Raw genomic sequence first — 16223 nt, forward strand, 5'->3', positions numbered from 1 at the left:
AGTATTAACTATACAGCAGCTATAAGGGGAAAAACACTTATATAAGGTTATCCCTGTATATATATAGCGCTCTGGTGTGTGCTGGCAAACTCTCCCTCTGTCTCCCCAAAGGGCTAGTGGGGTCCTGTCCTCTATCAGAGCATTCCCTGTGTGTGTGCTGTATGTCGGTACGTTTGTGTCGACATGTATGAGGAGAAAAATGATGTGGAGACGGAGCAGATTGCCTGTAATAGTGATGTCACCCCCTAGGGGGTCGACACCTGAGTGGATGAACTGTTGGAAATTACGTGACAGTGTCAGCTCTGTATAAAAGACAGTGGTTGACATGAGACAGCCGGCTACTCAGCTTGTGCCTGTCCAGACGTCTCATAGGCCGTCAGGGGCTCTAAAGCGCCCGTTACCTCAGATGGCAGATATAGACGCCGACACAGATACTGACTCCAGTGTCGACGGTGAAGAGACAAATGTGACTTCCAGTAGGGCCACACGTTACATAATTGAGGCAATGAAATTTTTTTTACACATTTCTGATAATACGAGTACCACCAAAAAGGGGTATTATGTTCGGTGAGGAAAAACTACCTGTAGTTTTCCTGAATCTGAGAAATTAAATGAGGTGTGTGATGATGCGTGGGTTTCCCCCGATAACAACTGATAATTTCTATAATGTTATTGGCATTACAGGTTGAGTATCCCATAGCCAAATATCCGAAATACGGAATATTCCGAAATACGGACTTTTTGAGTGAGAGTGAGATAGTGAAACTTTTTTTTTCTGATGGCTCAATGTACACAAACTTTGTTTAATACACAAAGTTATTTAAAATATTGTATTAAATGACCTTCAGGCTGTGTGTATAAGGTGTATATGAAACATAAATGAATTGTGTGAATGTACACACACTTTGTTTAATGCACAAAGTTATAAAAAATACTGGCTAAAATTACCTTCAGGCTGTGTGTATAAGGTGTATATAAAACATAAATGCATTCTGTGCTTAGATTTAGGTCCCATCGCCATGATATATCATTAGGGGATGCAATTATTCCAAAATACGGAAAAATCCGATATCCAAAATACCTCTGGTCCCAAGCATTTTGGATAAGGGATACTCAACCTGTATATCCTTTCCCGCCAGAGGTTAGGGTGCGTTGGGAAACACCCCCTAGGGTGGATAAAGCGCTCACACGCTTGTAAGGGCTCTACCCTCTCCTGAGATGGCCGCCCTTAAGGATCCTGCGTATAGAAAGCAGGAGGGTATCCTAAAATGTATTTACACACATACTGGTGTTATACTGCGACCAGCTATCGCCTCAGCCTGGAGGTGCAGTGCTGGGTTGGCATGGTCGGATTCCCTGACTGAAAATATTGATACCCTAGATAGGGACAGTATATTATTGCCTATAGAGCATTTAAAAGATGCATTTCTATATATGCGTGATGCACAGCGGAATATTTGCCGACTGGCATCAAGTCTAAGTGCGTTGTCCATTTCTGCCAGTAGAGGGTTATGGACACGACAGTGGTCAGGTGATGCGGATTCCAAACGGCATTTGGAAGAAGGGGAGGAGTTATTTGGGGTCGGTCTTTCAGACCTGGTGGCCACGGCAACAGCTGGGAAATCCACGTTTGTACCCCAGGTCGCCTCTCAACATAAGAAGACGCCGTATTATCAGGCGCAGTCCTTTCGTGGGCAAGCGGGCAAAAGGTTCCTCATTTCTGCCCCGTGACAGAGGGAGAGGAAAAAGGCTGCAGAAATCAGCCAGTTCCCAGGAACAGAAACCCTCTCCCGCCTCTGCCAAGCCCTCAGTATACGCTGGGGCTTTACAAGCAGAATCAGGCACGGTGGGGGGCCCGTCTCAATGAATTTCAGCGCGCAGTGGGCTCACTCGCAAGTAGACCCCTGGATCCTTCAGGTGATATCTCAGGGGTACAAATTAGAATTCGAGACGTCTCCCCCTCGCCGTTTCCTAAAGTCGGCTTTACCGATGTCTCCTTCTGACAGGGAGACCGTTTTGGAAGCCATTCACAAGCTGTATTCCCAGCAGGTGATAATCAAGATACCCCTCCTGCAACAGGGAACGGGGTATTATTCCACACTGTTGTGGTACCGAAGCCGGACGGCTCGGTGAGACCGATTCTAAACCTAAAATCTTTGAACACTTACATACAGAGGTTCAAATTCAAGATTGAGTCACTCAGAGCAGTGATTGCGAACCTGGAAGAAGGGGACTACATGATGTCTCGGGACATCAGGGATGCTTACCTTCATGTCAAAATTTACCCTTCTCACCAAGGGTACCTCAGGTTTATGGTACAGAACTGTCACTATCAGTTCAGACGCTGCCGTATGGATGGTCCACGGCACCCCGGGTCTTTACCAAGGTAATGGCCGAAATAATGATATTCCTTAGAAGGAAGGGAATTTTAGTTATCCCTTACTTGGACAATTCCCTGATAAGGGTAAGATCCAGGGAACAGTTGGAGGTCGGAGTAGCACTATCTCAGGTAGTGTTGCGGCAGCACGATTGGATTCTCAATATTCCAAAATCGCAGCTGGTTCCGACGACTTATCTTCTGTTCCTAGGGATGATCCTGGACACAGTCCAGAAAAAGGTGTTTCTCCCGGAGGAGAAAGCCAGGGAGTTATCCGAGCTAGTCAGGAACCTCCTAAAACCGAGCCAAGTCTCAGTGCATCAATGCACAAGGGTTCTGGGTAAAATGGTGGCTTCCTACGAAGCAATCCCATTCGGCAGATTCCACGCAAGAACTTTCCAGTGGGACCTGCTGGACAAATGGTCCGGGTCGCATCTTCAGATGCATCAGCGGATAACCCTGTCACCAAGGACAAGGGTGTCCCTCCAGTGGTGGTTGCAGAGTGCTCATCTTCTAGAGGGCCGTAGATTCGGCATTCAGGACTGGGTCCTGGTGACCACGGATGCCAGCCTGCGAGGCTGGGGAGCAGTCACACAGGGAAGGAATATCCAGTGCTTATGGTCAAGCCTGGAGACATCACTTCACAAAAATATCCTGAAGCTAAGGGACATTTACAATGCTCTAAGCTTAGCAAGACCTCTGCTTCAAGGTCAGCCGGTGTTGATCCAGTCGGACAACATCACGGCAGTCACCCACGTAAACAGACAGGGTGGCACAAGAAGCAGGAGGGCAATGGCAGAAGCTGCAAGGATTCTTCGCTGGGCGGAAAATCATGTGATAGCACTGTCAGCAGTATTCATTCCGGGAGTGGACAACTGGGAAGCAGACTTCCTCAGCACGACCTCCACCCGGGAGAGAGTGGGGACTTCACCCAGAAGTCTTCCACATGTTTATAAACCGTTGGGAAAAACTCGACAGGGATTGCGCCAGGTCAAGGGACCCTCAGGCAATAGCTGTAGACGCTCTGGTAACACCGTGGGTGTACCAGTCAGTGTATGTGTTCCCTCCTCTGCCTCTCATACCCAAGGTACTGAGATTGATAAGATGGAGAGGAGTAAGCACTATATTCGTGGCTCCGGATTGGCCAAGAAGGACTTGGTAACCGGAACTTCAAGAGATGCTCACGGAGGATCCGTGGCCTCTACCTCTAAGAAGGGACCTGCTCCGGCAAGGACCCTGTCTGTTCCAAGACTTACCGCGGCTGCGTTTGACGGCATGGCGGTTGAACGCCGGATCCTGAAGGAAAAACGGCATTCCAGATGAAGTCATCCCTATCCTGATCAAAGCCAGGAAGGATGTAACCGAAAAACATTATCACCGCATTTGGCGAAAATATGTTGCGTGGTGCGAGGCCAGTAGGCCCGACGGAGGAAATTCAACTGGGTCGATTCCTACATTTCCTGCAAACAGGAGTGTCTATGGGCCTGAAATTGGGGTCCATTAAGGTTCAAATTTCGGCCCTGTCAATTTTCTTCCAAAAAGAACTAGCTTCAGTCCCTGAAGTTCAGACGTTTGTAAAAGGGGTACTGCATATACAGCCTCCTTTTGTGCCTCCAGTGGCACTTTGGGATCTCACTGTAGTTTTGGGTTCCAAAAGTCACATTGGTTTGAACCACTTAAATCTGTGGAGTTAAAATATCTCACATGGAAAGTGGTCATGCTGTTGGCCCTGGCCTGGGCCAGGCGCGTGTCAGTATTGGCGGCTTTATCCTGAAAAAGCCCTTATCTGATTTTCCATTCGGACAGGGCGGAATTGAGGACTCGTCCTCATTTTCTCCCTAAGGTGTTTTCAGCGTTTCACCTGAACCAACCTATTTGTGGTGCCTGCGGCTACTAGGGACTTGGAGGACTCCAAGTTGCTAGACGTTGTCAGGGCCCTGAAAATATATGTTTCCAGGACGGCTGGAGTCAGGAAATCTGACTCGCTGTTTATCCTGTATGCACCCAACAAGCTGGGTGCTCCTGCTTCTAAGCAGACTATTGCTCGTTGGATTTGTAGTACAATTCAGCTTGCACATTCTGTGGCAGGCCTGCCACAGCCAAAAATCTGTAAATGCCCACTCCACAAGGAAGGTGGGCTCATCTTGGGCGGCTGCCCGAGGGGTCTCGGCTTTACAACTTTGCCGAGCAGCTACTTGGTCAGGAGCAAATACGTTTGTAAAATTCTACAAAATTGATACCCTGGCTGAGGAGGACCTGGAGTTCTCTCATTTGGTGCTGCAGAGTCATCCGCACTCTCCCGCCCGTTTGGGAGCTTTGGTATAATCCCCATGGTCCTTACGGAGTCCCCAGCATCCACTTAGGACGTTAGAGAAAATAAGAATTTACTTACAGATAATTCTATTTCTCATAGTCCGTAGTGGATGCTGGGCGCCCATCCCAAGTGCGGATTGTCTGCAATACTGGTACATAGTTATTGTTACCAAAAAATCGGGTTATTATTGTTGTGAGCCATCTTTCAGAGGCTCCTCTGTTATCATGCTGTTAACTGGGTTCAGATCACAAGTTGTACGGTGTGATTGGTGTGGCTGGTATGAGTCTTACCCGGGATTCAAAATCCTTCCTTATTGTGTACGCTCGTCCGGGCACAGTATCCTAACTGAGGCTTGGAGGAGGGTCATAGGGGGAGGAGCCAGTGCACACCAGATAGTCCTAAAGCTTTCTTTAGATGTGCCCAGTCTCCTGCGGAGCCGCTATTCCCCATGGTCCTTACGGAGTCCCCAGCATCCACTACGGACTATGAGAAATAGAATTATCGGTAAGTAAATTCTTATTATAACTCCACAAAAATAATGGAGAACAAAAATTTGGAGGATAAAATAGGGAATGATGAAGAACCACTTCCTCCTACTGCTGCCACTGCTGCTGTTGCTGCTGGGAGTCGATCGTCATCCCAGAGGGGAAGTGTTTTTTCTCTCATTTTACTATAACTATAGTGCCTGATCTAAGCACCATAACCCTGTATATCCTTATCCATTAGGCATTTATCTAGCCCATTCTTAAAAGTATTGACCAACTTTGCCATTACTACTTTCTCAGGCAAGGAATTCCAAACTCGTATTGTCCTTACTGTGTAAAAACCTTTCCGCCTCTGTGTGCGGAATCTCCTTTCCTCTAACCTAAGCGGGTGTCCACGTGTCTTCTGTGTTGATCTTACCAGGTTCGCCCGCCTCTGACCTTTTCTAGTTCCAGGATATCCTTTTTGTAGTAGGGTGCCCAGAATTGTGCGCAGTATTCCAGATGGGGCCTCACTAGAGCTTTATATAATGGGAGTATAACACTCTCGTCCCTTGCATCAATACCCCTCTTTATGGATGCTAGTACCTTGTTTGCCGCTATCCTACATTGGGTGCTGCTGCTAAGTTTGTTATCTATGTGAACACCTAAATCTTTTTCCAGTACAGAGTCCCCTAAAATCACCCCATTTAGTATGTAGGGGTTATTTTTTGTTCTTGCTACCAAGGTGCATTACCTTACACTTGTCTGTATTAAACCTCATTCTCCATTTTGCTGCCCATGATTCCAATTTAACTAAGTCGTTCTGGAGAGACTCAGCATCTCCCTCCGAATTTATAACCTTACATAGTTTGGTATCGTCTGCAAAAATTGACACCATGCTCTCTAGACCTTCCGCTAAATCGTTAATGAAAATGTTGAACAATAGTGGCCCAAGTACAGACCCTTGTGGCACACCACTTAATACTTCAGTCCAATTCGAAAAAGTTCCATTTACCACAACGCGCTGCTCCCTATTATCTAACCAATTACTAACCCAAGTGCATATTGTGCTTTCTAGCCCCAGTTCTTGTAACTTACAGCTAAGTCTTATGTGTGGTATCATCGCATCATCTATAGAATAATCAGCAAAGGCTTGTCCCGTCTCCGACATATGCATTGAGAGCGGGGCGTGCCAGTCCAACAACATCCCCCATTACAGGGATGGGTCAAGCACTGCACTGGGAGGAGTAACAATGACCGCGCCGAAAAACGTTAAGTGGAGAAGGGCCGGGCGGACTGAGGTGACCCGTCTCCTTTTCTAGTTTTTTTCTTTTTCTTTTTTTGAAGCACATTTCTTGCAGGAAAACTACGCTCACTCTGTCTGCGTGAAGTTCTCTTAATAAGTTGGAGTGCTTTTCAGTCACATTAAGGGGTATATTCAATGGTTCCGGTATGAATGGTCGACCATGTTATGGTCGACAGTCATTAGGTCGACATTGTCATGGTCGACATGGACACATGGTCGACATGGACACATGGTCGACACATGAAAATGGTCGACACATGAAAATGGTCGCCATGAGTTTTTTTTTACTTTTTTTGGTGTAGTTTTTTGCGTAAAGTGACTGGGAACCCCAATTAGTGCACCGCGTCCCCCTCGCATGGCTCGCTTCGCTCGCCATACTTCGGGCATGGTGCCTTCGCTCCGCTACCGCTTCGCTCGGCACAGATTACCGTTCCATTCGTAGTCCACATGGATCGTAAAGTATGGAAAAGTTCCCCAAAGGAAAAAAAAAAAGAAAAAAAAACTCATGTCGACCATTTTCATGTGTCGACCATGTCAATGTCGACCAATAGTGGTCGACCTAATGACTGTCGACCATAACATGGTCGACCATGTGAACGGATACCATATTCAATTAGGGTCGAAAACTGCCATCTGTGGAAAAGACGTCAGTTTTCGACTTTTTAAGGTCGAATAGTGATTCGATCTATTCAGTCCCAGCAGTTTTTTTTCCGACAAGTCTGGGACAAGTCTGGGAATTCGACTTGTCGTATACCGCCGATTCACGTACTTTTGAGTGAAACGGGGCCAAATTCGATAGGATTTGGCCCCGTTTCCGACCATCTCAAGTCCGACATCAAAAAATGTCGGACTGAGATGTGGGACCCAGAGGAGGAGAGGGGTGAGAGCCGCAGGGAGACGGGGGACAGCCGCGGGCATACAGGGGAGAGCAGCGTGCAAGAAGTGTCAATTGTACATCTGATTACCTGGAAATCAACATAGTAAGTTCTTGGGACCATTACACACAGTAACGCTGATTTCTTACCGCTACCCATTATGCCTTAAAATTTTCCAACACAAAACAAAATATCTGTCCTCACTCTCAGATGATCCATTACCACAGATAAAAGGTGAAACTTCTAGTGAAATGTGCTCCAGGCACAAGTGACAACTAGCTGTCTGACTACGTGTGTGGCTGTCACCACCCCATGTCACAGGCTTTCTTCTGTGGGTTTACCCAAATCTTCAGTACAACCATAACAGGGTGGATCTTACAAATACAAACCACCCAATTGTCCCAATTTCAGCAGGACATTCCCTAATCGACGCTTCTGTCTCCCTGTCACAATTGGGATTGATTTGCTGGAAGGTATAATACCTCAGAGCAGTGGTGAACCATTGCAGCAGGCACCTGTCATTAGTGCATGCACGGGTGTAGTATGGCTGACCGGCGGTCTCCTGACCGCCGGTCAGCTTACCGACGCCGGGATCCCGGCGGGGAGGGGCGAGTGCAGCAAGCCCCTTGCGGGCTAACTGCGCTCGCCACGCTGCGGGCTCGGTGGCGACCTGCGGTCGCCACGGGTTCTATTCCCACTCTATGGGTGTCGTGGACACCCACGAGTGGAAATAGTCCCTGTTGGTTGGCATGCCGACCATCGGGAAAGTGAGCCGTCGGGTTCGTGGAGGAGGTCATGTGACTGTCGGTCAGCTGACCGGCGGTCACATGAATACCACCCGTGCATGCACACCACTGGAGATGGACAAGAGTCAGCCTACAGAAGCGCACGCTTCCCCCTCTCCCAGATCTGATACCTCCATTGCTAGGCAACACCTTTTATTTAGCCTCCTGAGATAGGAAGGGGATAAAGATGTGGGATTTGGCATTGAATGGTGTTATTAATACAGTAGGGCCAGCAATACCACATATCACACCCCTAGTTCATTCTTCTATTTGTTTTGTAGTGTATGGCTAATCCCAATTTATCATCTTTACCTTATATAAGAGTAGGAAGATTTTACAAGGAGGTTTAACAGACATTCATTCTCACTTCTGAGTACTCGCCAACCTTTTAGCCTTATCTAATTTTTGCTTCTGCATCTTACGTTAGAAATGTCACGTACTAATTAAATGCTTCATATTTCATTTAGTTACACGGAGCACCTCCTGAGGTTTTGAACGGTAACATTTGTACTGTCTTACTGCAACCTTGCCTGGACTGAAGGACCTTTAAATAAGATTTTACTCACCGGTAAATCTATTTCTCGTAGTCCGTAGTGGATGCTGGGAACTCCGAAAGGACCATGGGGGATAGCGGGCTCCGAAGGAGGCTGGGCACTCTAGAAAGATTTATGACTACCTGGTGTGCACTGGCTCCTCCCACTATGACCCTCCTCCAAGCCTCAGTTAGGACACTGTGCCCGGACGAGCTGACATAATAAGGAAGGATTTTGAATCCCGGGTAAGACTCATACCAGCTACACCAATCACACCGTACAACTCGTGATACTATATCCAGTTTGACAGTATGAAAACAACTGAGCCTCTCAACAGATGGCTCAACAATAACCCTTTAGTTAGCAATAACTATTTACAAGTATTGCAGACAATCCGCACTTGGGATGGGCGCCCAGCATCCACTACGGACTACGAGAAATAGATTTACCGGTGAGTAAAATCTTATTTTCTCTGACGTCCTAGTGGATGCTGGGAACTCCGAAAGGACCATGGGGATTATACCAAAGCTCCCAAACGGGCGGGAGAGTGCGGATGACTCTGCAGCACCGAATGAGAGAACTCAAGGTCCTCCTCAGCCAGGGTATCAAATTTGTAGAATTTTGCAAACGTGTTTGCCCCTGACCAAGTAACAGCTCGGCAAAGTTGTAAAGCCGAGACCCCTCGGGCAGCCGCCCAAGATGAGCCCACCTTCCCTGTGGAATGGGCTTTCACTGATTTAGGGTGCGGCAGTCCAGCCGCAGAATGCGCCTGCTGAATCGTGTCACAGATCCAGCGAGCGATAGTCTGCTTAAAAGCAGGAGCACCCAGCCTGTTGGGTGCATACAGGATAAATAGCGAGTCAATTTTCTTGACTCTAGCCATCCTGGAAACATAATTTTTCAAGGCCCTGACTACGTCCAGCAACTTGGAATCCTCCAAGTCCCTAGTAGCCGCAGGCACCACAATAGGTTGGTTCAAGTGAAAAACTGATACCACCTTAGGGAGAAACTGGGGACGAGTCCTCAATTCTGCCCTATCCATATGACAAAGCCGCCAATTCTGATACACGCCTGGCCGAAGCCAAGGCCAATAACATGACCACTTTCCGCGTGAGATATTTTAGATCCACGGCTTTTAGTGGTTCAAACCAATGTGATTTTAGGAAACTCAACACCACGTTGAGATCCCAAGGTGCCACTGGAGGCACAACCGGGGGCTGAATATGCAGCACTCCTTTCACAATGTCTGAACTTCAGGTACTGAAGCTAATTCTTTCTGGAAGAAAATCGACAGAGCCGAGATCTGTATCTTAATGGAGCCTAATTTTAGGCCCATAGACACTCCTGCTTGTAGGAAATGCAGAAATCGACCTAGTTGAAATTCCTCTGTTGGGGCCTTTTGTGGCCTCACACCAAGCAACATATTTCCGCCATATGCGGTGATAATGTTTTGCAGTTACATCTTTCCTGGCTTGAATCAGCGTAGGAATGCCCTTTTCCTTTTGGATCCGGCGTTCAACCGCCATGCCATCAAAACGTAGCCGCGGCAAGTCTTGGAACAGACAGGGCCCCTGCTGCAGAGGCCATGGGTCCTCTGATATAATTTCTTGAAGTTCTGGGTACCAGGCTCTTCTTGGCCAATCCGGAACCACGAGTATCGTTCTTACTCCTCGCCTTCTTATTATTCTCAGTACCTTTGGTATGAGAGGCAGAGGGGGGAACACATAAACCGACTGGTACACCCACGGTGTTACCAGAGCGTCCACAGCTATCGCCTGAAGGTCCCTTGACCTGGCGCAATATCTTTTATAGCTTTTTGTTGAGGCGGGACGCCTTCATGTCCACCTGTGGCCTTTCCCAATGGTGTACAATCCTTTGGAAGACTTCTGGATGAAGTCCCCACTCTCTCGGGTGGAAGTCGTGTCTGCTGAGAAGATCTGCTTCCCAGTTGTCCACTCCGGGAATGAACACTGCTGACAGTGCTAACACATGATTTTCCGCCCATCGGAGAATCCTTGTGGCTTCTGCCATCGCCATCCTGCTTCTTGTGCCGCCCTGTTGGTTTACATGGGCGACTGCTGTGATGTTGTCCGATTGGATCAGGACCGTCCGGTTTTGAAGCAGAGGCCTTGCCTGACTCAGGGCATTGTAAATGGCCCTCAGTTCCAGAATATTTATGTAGGGAAGTCACCTGACTTGACCAAAGTCCCTGGAAGCTTCTTCCCTGTGTAACTGCCCCCCAGCCTCAAAGGCTGGCTTCCATGGTCACTAGGACCTAGTCCTGTATGTCGAACCTGCGTCCCTCTTGAAGATGGGCACTCTGCAGCCACTACAGCAGAGATACCCTGGTCCTTGGAGACAGGGTTATCAGCCGATGCATCTGAAGATGTGATCCGGACCACTTGTCTAACAGGTCCCCCTGAAAAGTTCTTGCATGGAACCTGCCGAATGGGATTGCTTCGTAGGAAGCTATCATTTTTCCCAGGACTCGCGTGCAATGATGCACCGATAACTGTTTTGGCTTCAGGAGGTCTCTGACTAGAGATGACAGCTCCTTGGCTTTCTCCTCCGGGAGAAACACTTATTTCTGGTCTGTGTCCAGAACCATCCCCAGGAACAGTAGACGTGTCGTAGGAAACAGCTGTGTCTTTGGACTGTTTAGAATCCAACCGTGCTGTTGTAGCACTTTCCAAAATAGTGCTACCCCGACTAGCAACTGCTCCTTGGACCTCGCCCTTATAAGGAGATTGTCCAAGTACGGGATCATTAAAAACTCCCCATTTTCGAAGGAGTATCATCATTCCGGCCATTACCTTGGTAACACCCTCGGTGCCATGTACAGTCCAAACGGCGGAGTCTGGACTTGGTAATGGTAATCCTGTACCACAAATCTGAGGTACTCCTGGCGAGGATAGTAAATGGGGACATGCAGGTAAGCATCCTTGATGTCCCGGGATACCATGTAATCCCCCTCGTCCAGGCTTGCAATAACCGCCCTGAGCGATTCCATCTTGAACTTGAATTTTTTTATGTATGTGTTCAAGGATTTTAAATATAAAAAAGGGTCACACCGAACCATGCGGTTTCGGTACCCCAAACCGTGTGGAATAGTAACCCCGTCCTTGTTGAAGTAGGGGCACCTTAAGTATTACCTGCTGGGAATACAGCTTATTAATTGCCTCTAGCACAGCCTCCCTGCCTGAGCGAGTTGTCGGCAAGGCATATTTGAGGAAACGGCGGGGGGAAGACATCTCGAATTCCAGCTTGTACCCCTGAAATACTACTTGAATGAAACAGGGATCCACCTGTGAGCGAGCCCACTGATCGCTGAAATTTTTGAGACGGCCCCCCACCGTACCTGGCTACACCTGTGGAGCCCCAGCGTCATGCTGTGGACTCAGAGGAAGCGAGAGAAGAATTATGATTCTGGGACAGGCTGACTGGTGCAGCTTTTTCCCTCTTCCCTGGTCTCTGTACAGAAAGGTAGCGCCTTTGACCCGCTTGCTTTTCTGAAACCGAAAGGACTGTACCTGATAATACAGTGCTTTCTTAGTCTGTGAGGAAAACTGAGGTAAAAATATTTCTACCCAGCTGTTGCTGCGGATACGAGGTCCCAGAGACCATCCCCAAATAATTCCTCACCCTTATAAGGCAGAATCTCTATGCGCCTTTTAAAGTCAGCATCACCTGTCCAGTGACAGGTCTCCAATACCCTCCTGACAGAATGGACATTACATTCATTTTGGATGCCAGCCGGCAAAATATCCCTCTGTGCATCCCTCATATATAAGACGACGTCTTTAATATGTTCTCATGTTAGCAAACTAGTATGTTTGACAGGGTCACCGACCACGCTGCAGCAGCACGCTCTGCAGGTTTCAGTCTAGTACCTGAGTGTGTAAATACAGACTTCAGGATAGCCTCCTGCTTTTTATCAATAGGTACCTTCAAAGTGGCAGTTCCTAAAACGGCAGTGCCACCTATTTTGACAACCGTGTGAGCGCTTATCCACCCTAGGGGATATCTCCCAGCGTAACTTATCCTCTGGCGGGAAAAGGTACGCCATCAGTAACTTTTTAGAAATTACCAGTTTCTTATCAGGGGGAACTCACGCTTTTCACACACTTCATTCATTCATCTGATGGGGGAACAAAACACTGCCTGCTTTTTCTCCCCAAACATAAAAACCCATTTTTAGAGGTTAATGTCAGAAATGTGTAACACATTTTTTATTGCCGGGATCAAGTCACGGATGTTCCTAGTGGATTGTGTATATGTCTCAACCTTGTCGACACTGGAGTCAGACTCCGTGTCGACATCTGTGTCTGCCATCTGAATGAGCGGGCGTTTTTGAGCCCCTGGTGGCCTTTGAGACGCCTGGGCAGGCGCGGGCTAAGAAGCCGGCTGTCCCACAGCTGTTACGTCATCCACCCTTTTATGTAAGGAGTTGACACGGTCTGTTAATACCTTTCACCTAACCATCCACTCTGGTGTCGGCCCCACAGGGGGCGACATCACATTTATCGGCATCTGCTCCGTCACTATATAAGCCTCTTCCTCAAACATGTCGACACAGCTGTACCGACACACCGCACACACACAGGGAATGCTCTGACTGAGGACAGGACCCCACAAAGCCCTTTGGGGAGACAGAGAGAGAGTATGCCAGCACACACCAGAGCGCTATATAATGTGGGGATTAACACTATAACTGAGTGAATTTCCCCCCATAGCTGCTTGTATATACAATATTGCGCCTAAATTTAGTGCCCCCCCTCTCTTTTTAACCCTTTGAGCCTGAAAACTACAGGGGAGAGCCTGGGGAGCTTTCTTCCAGCTGCACTGTGAAGAGAAAATGGCGCCAGTGTGTCTGAGGGAGATAGCTCCGCCCCTTTTCCGCGGCCTATTCTCCCGCTTTTTTCTGGATTCTGGCAGGGGTATTTACCACATATATAGCCTCTGGGGCTATATATTGTGGTATTTTTGCCAGCCAAGGTGACCGGAGTGTGAAGTGTGTATGAGGAGCAATGGCGCACAGCTGCAGTGCTGTGCGCTACCTTGGTGAAGACTGATGTCTTCTGCCGCCGATTTTCCGGACCTCTTCTTGCTTCTGGCTCTGTAAGGGGGACGGCGGCGCGGCTCCGGGACCGAACACCAAGGACTGGGCCTGCGGTCGATCCCTCTGGAGCTAATGGTGTCCAGTAGCCTAAGAAGCCCAATCCGGCTGCAAGCAGGCGAGTTCGCTTCTTCTCCCCTTAGTCCCTCGCTGCAGTGAGCCTGTTGCCAGCAGGTCTCACTGAAAATAAAAAACCTAAATCTATACTTTCTTTCTAAGGGCTCAGGAGAGCCCCTAGTGTGCATCCAACCTCGGCCGGGCACAAGATCTAACTGAGGCTTGGAGGAGGGTCATAGTGGGAGGAGCCAGTGCACACCAGGTAGTCATAAATCTTTCTAGAGTGCCCAGCCTCCTTCGGAGCCCGCTATCCCCCATGGTCCTTTCGGAGTTCCCAGCATCCACTAGGACGTCAGAGAAAATGGCAATGACAGGGACTATATGGGGTCAAGGGATTATTTACACAGAGGCAATCACATTAGAACATAGACCCAGCAGACGGGAGGTGCACTGACCTTCTCATACTCATTCTTGGCCTTACTCAGCATCTCCAGGATGTCTATGGGGCGAGCCAGGCAGCCATTCATACTGACGGGGCTCTGCTTCCGATTTTTCATTCTTTCCGATTCCAGATGCACCACTCTGAAAAGAAGAAGCCGCAAGTCAATAGGGTTTGTCCGCAGAGGACAGTGTCATACATTGCATATTCTCATTGTAGTATGTGGGTGGTGTAAGAATGGTCTATTATGCATACATATGTAGGTCAGGGAGTGGGGGTTGAACAATTCATACATAGGATCTGTGAGCCAAGTTAAACGTTTCCACACGATGCTTAAAAATGAGGCACAACATAACCATTCTCTGAATAAATAGAAGATGAAGGTCTATAGTATGGCAGAAATTTTGTATATAGGATGTCACCTCTGGAAATACCCAGCTACTGAGGGACATGGTTTGAAGGCAGACATCATTAAAAGTGAATAGCATGATATAATAGGCTGGGATTGGATGCACTGTTGTCCACTCTTGTCCATTTATTCGATTACACTGCTAGCACTTTTGCAAACAATCACAAATTAAAATCGCAGCTCTCATTATCAGCTTCTGGATAAAAAAATAAATAAAAAAAAAACAAGAAGAAAAAAAAAAAAACAAGCTGCATTCAACAATAATCAGTGGCTGCTAGTTTCTCTCCATAATTCCTTACATTAGACATTATTCAGAGCACAAACCATTCAAATCTTCAACAGCTAAATGGAGCCTATCCCCACCTGACACTACCAACCGGGCTTCTGATTCACCAGCGAAACCCTTTCAGGCCAAACTGTGGCCATGACAATTCAATGCAAAACTAAGATTCATATCCCTCCTGTAATCCTCTTTAATAATAATAATAATATAAAAAAACTGGAAAAAAACACAACCCTATTAATCAACAAAATAAGCTTTGCATGCGCAGAGCGGCAGCCGAGCTGGTCTGTCATGTTTGAAGTCTTGTACAGAACAGCTCACGGCAACGCCACTTCCAAACAATCCTCAAACCTGTCAGTCACTCCAGTCACCATTTCTGCAGGTCCCAAAACTGTCCACCAAGGTTGTATGTTCCTCCTAAGATGGACCGTGTGACATTCTCTACTGAATACTCTAACTCAGACTGCGTGTCAGTTTGGTGAATGCATGGGGTGGCAAATAAATGTTCTTTTCGAGCGTTTCCAAAGCACTGAATAAAAAGTATGTCTAAATAAGCTACTTACTACATACAGCACACACCAGATGGGCACAACCCTAATTTCATGCATCAGCAGTCCAGGTTTTCAAGGTCACCTTACTTTAAAAATAAGCAGTTTTCTCAGATTGTACCTTCAATATTAAATCTTTATCTGGGGGAAGGTCTACTGTATAGCAGAGGAAGCCAAGCAGATAGGATTATTATTGGAATAAATAAAATGCATACATCAATCATTACTAAAAATGTATAGGTAACTTATGCCTGCCACTTGATGTTTAACCAAAATGTTGTGCTCATTATAGTAAAACGGTCAGTATCCACTGTGACTTTGTGGATCCCATCATCACAAATCTCACCTGGCCATCTCGATCTCCCAGCGGAGGCACTCACGTTGAGATCTGATTGGCTGTTGCTGCAACAACAGAGCTACGCCTCCTTTTTGGGACCTACCCTCTCAATGACTCAAGGTGGCATCACAAAAAGGCAGGTGCTACACAATCAAAACAGTACTGTTCAAACTCACCTGCTCACATTCAGTTTATAAAACGGAACCCACAGTTGTCCTTAGAGCACTTTCTACCCTAATAAGACAAGCCTGTCATAATATACTGACGACAGCCATCTTCTAATAGTCCTAACATCGATACAGAACATCCTATACAATTTACTGGCTTCTCCGCCAAGCTCTTTGGTCATTAATTGCAGATGCTACTCTGACACCTAAGGG

The 16223-nt window shown here is 47.4% G+C and overlaps 1 protein-coding gene across 2 annotated transcripts in view; it reads right to left on the bottom strand.

The window, feature by feature from the left end:
- The window catches only part of DCP1A (decapping mRNA 1A), a 233182-nt gene that overhangs the window by 137066 nt on the left and 79893 nt on the right, over window positions 1-16223 (bottom strand). For both annotated transcript variants that reach the window (XM_063940808.1, XM_063940807.1), the window contains exon 5: window positions 14283-14409. In XM_063940808.1, the coding sequence (XP_063796878.1) occupies window positions 14283-14409 (127 nt within the window). The remainder of the gene's footprint in view (window positions 1-14282; window positions 14410-16223) is intronic.

Source organism: Pseudophryne corroboree, chromosome 9 (genome assembly GCF_028390025.1).
Source record: "Pseudophryne corroboree isolate aPseCor3 chromosome 9, aPseCor3.hap2, whole genome shotgun sequence".
NCBI classification, from domain to species: Eukaryota; Metazoa; Chordata; class Amphibia; order Anura; family Myobatrachidae; genus Pseudophryne; species Pseudophryne corroboree.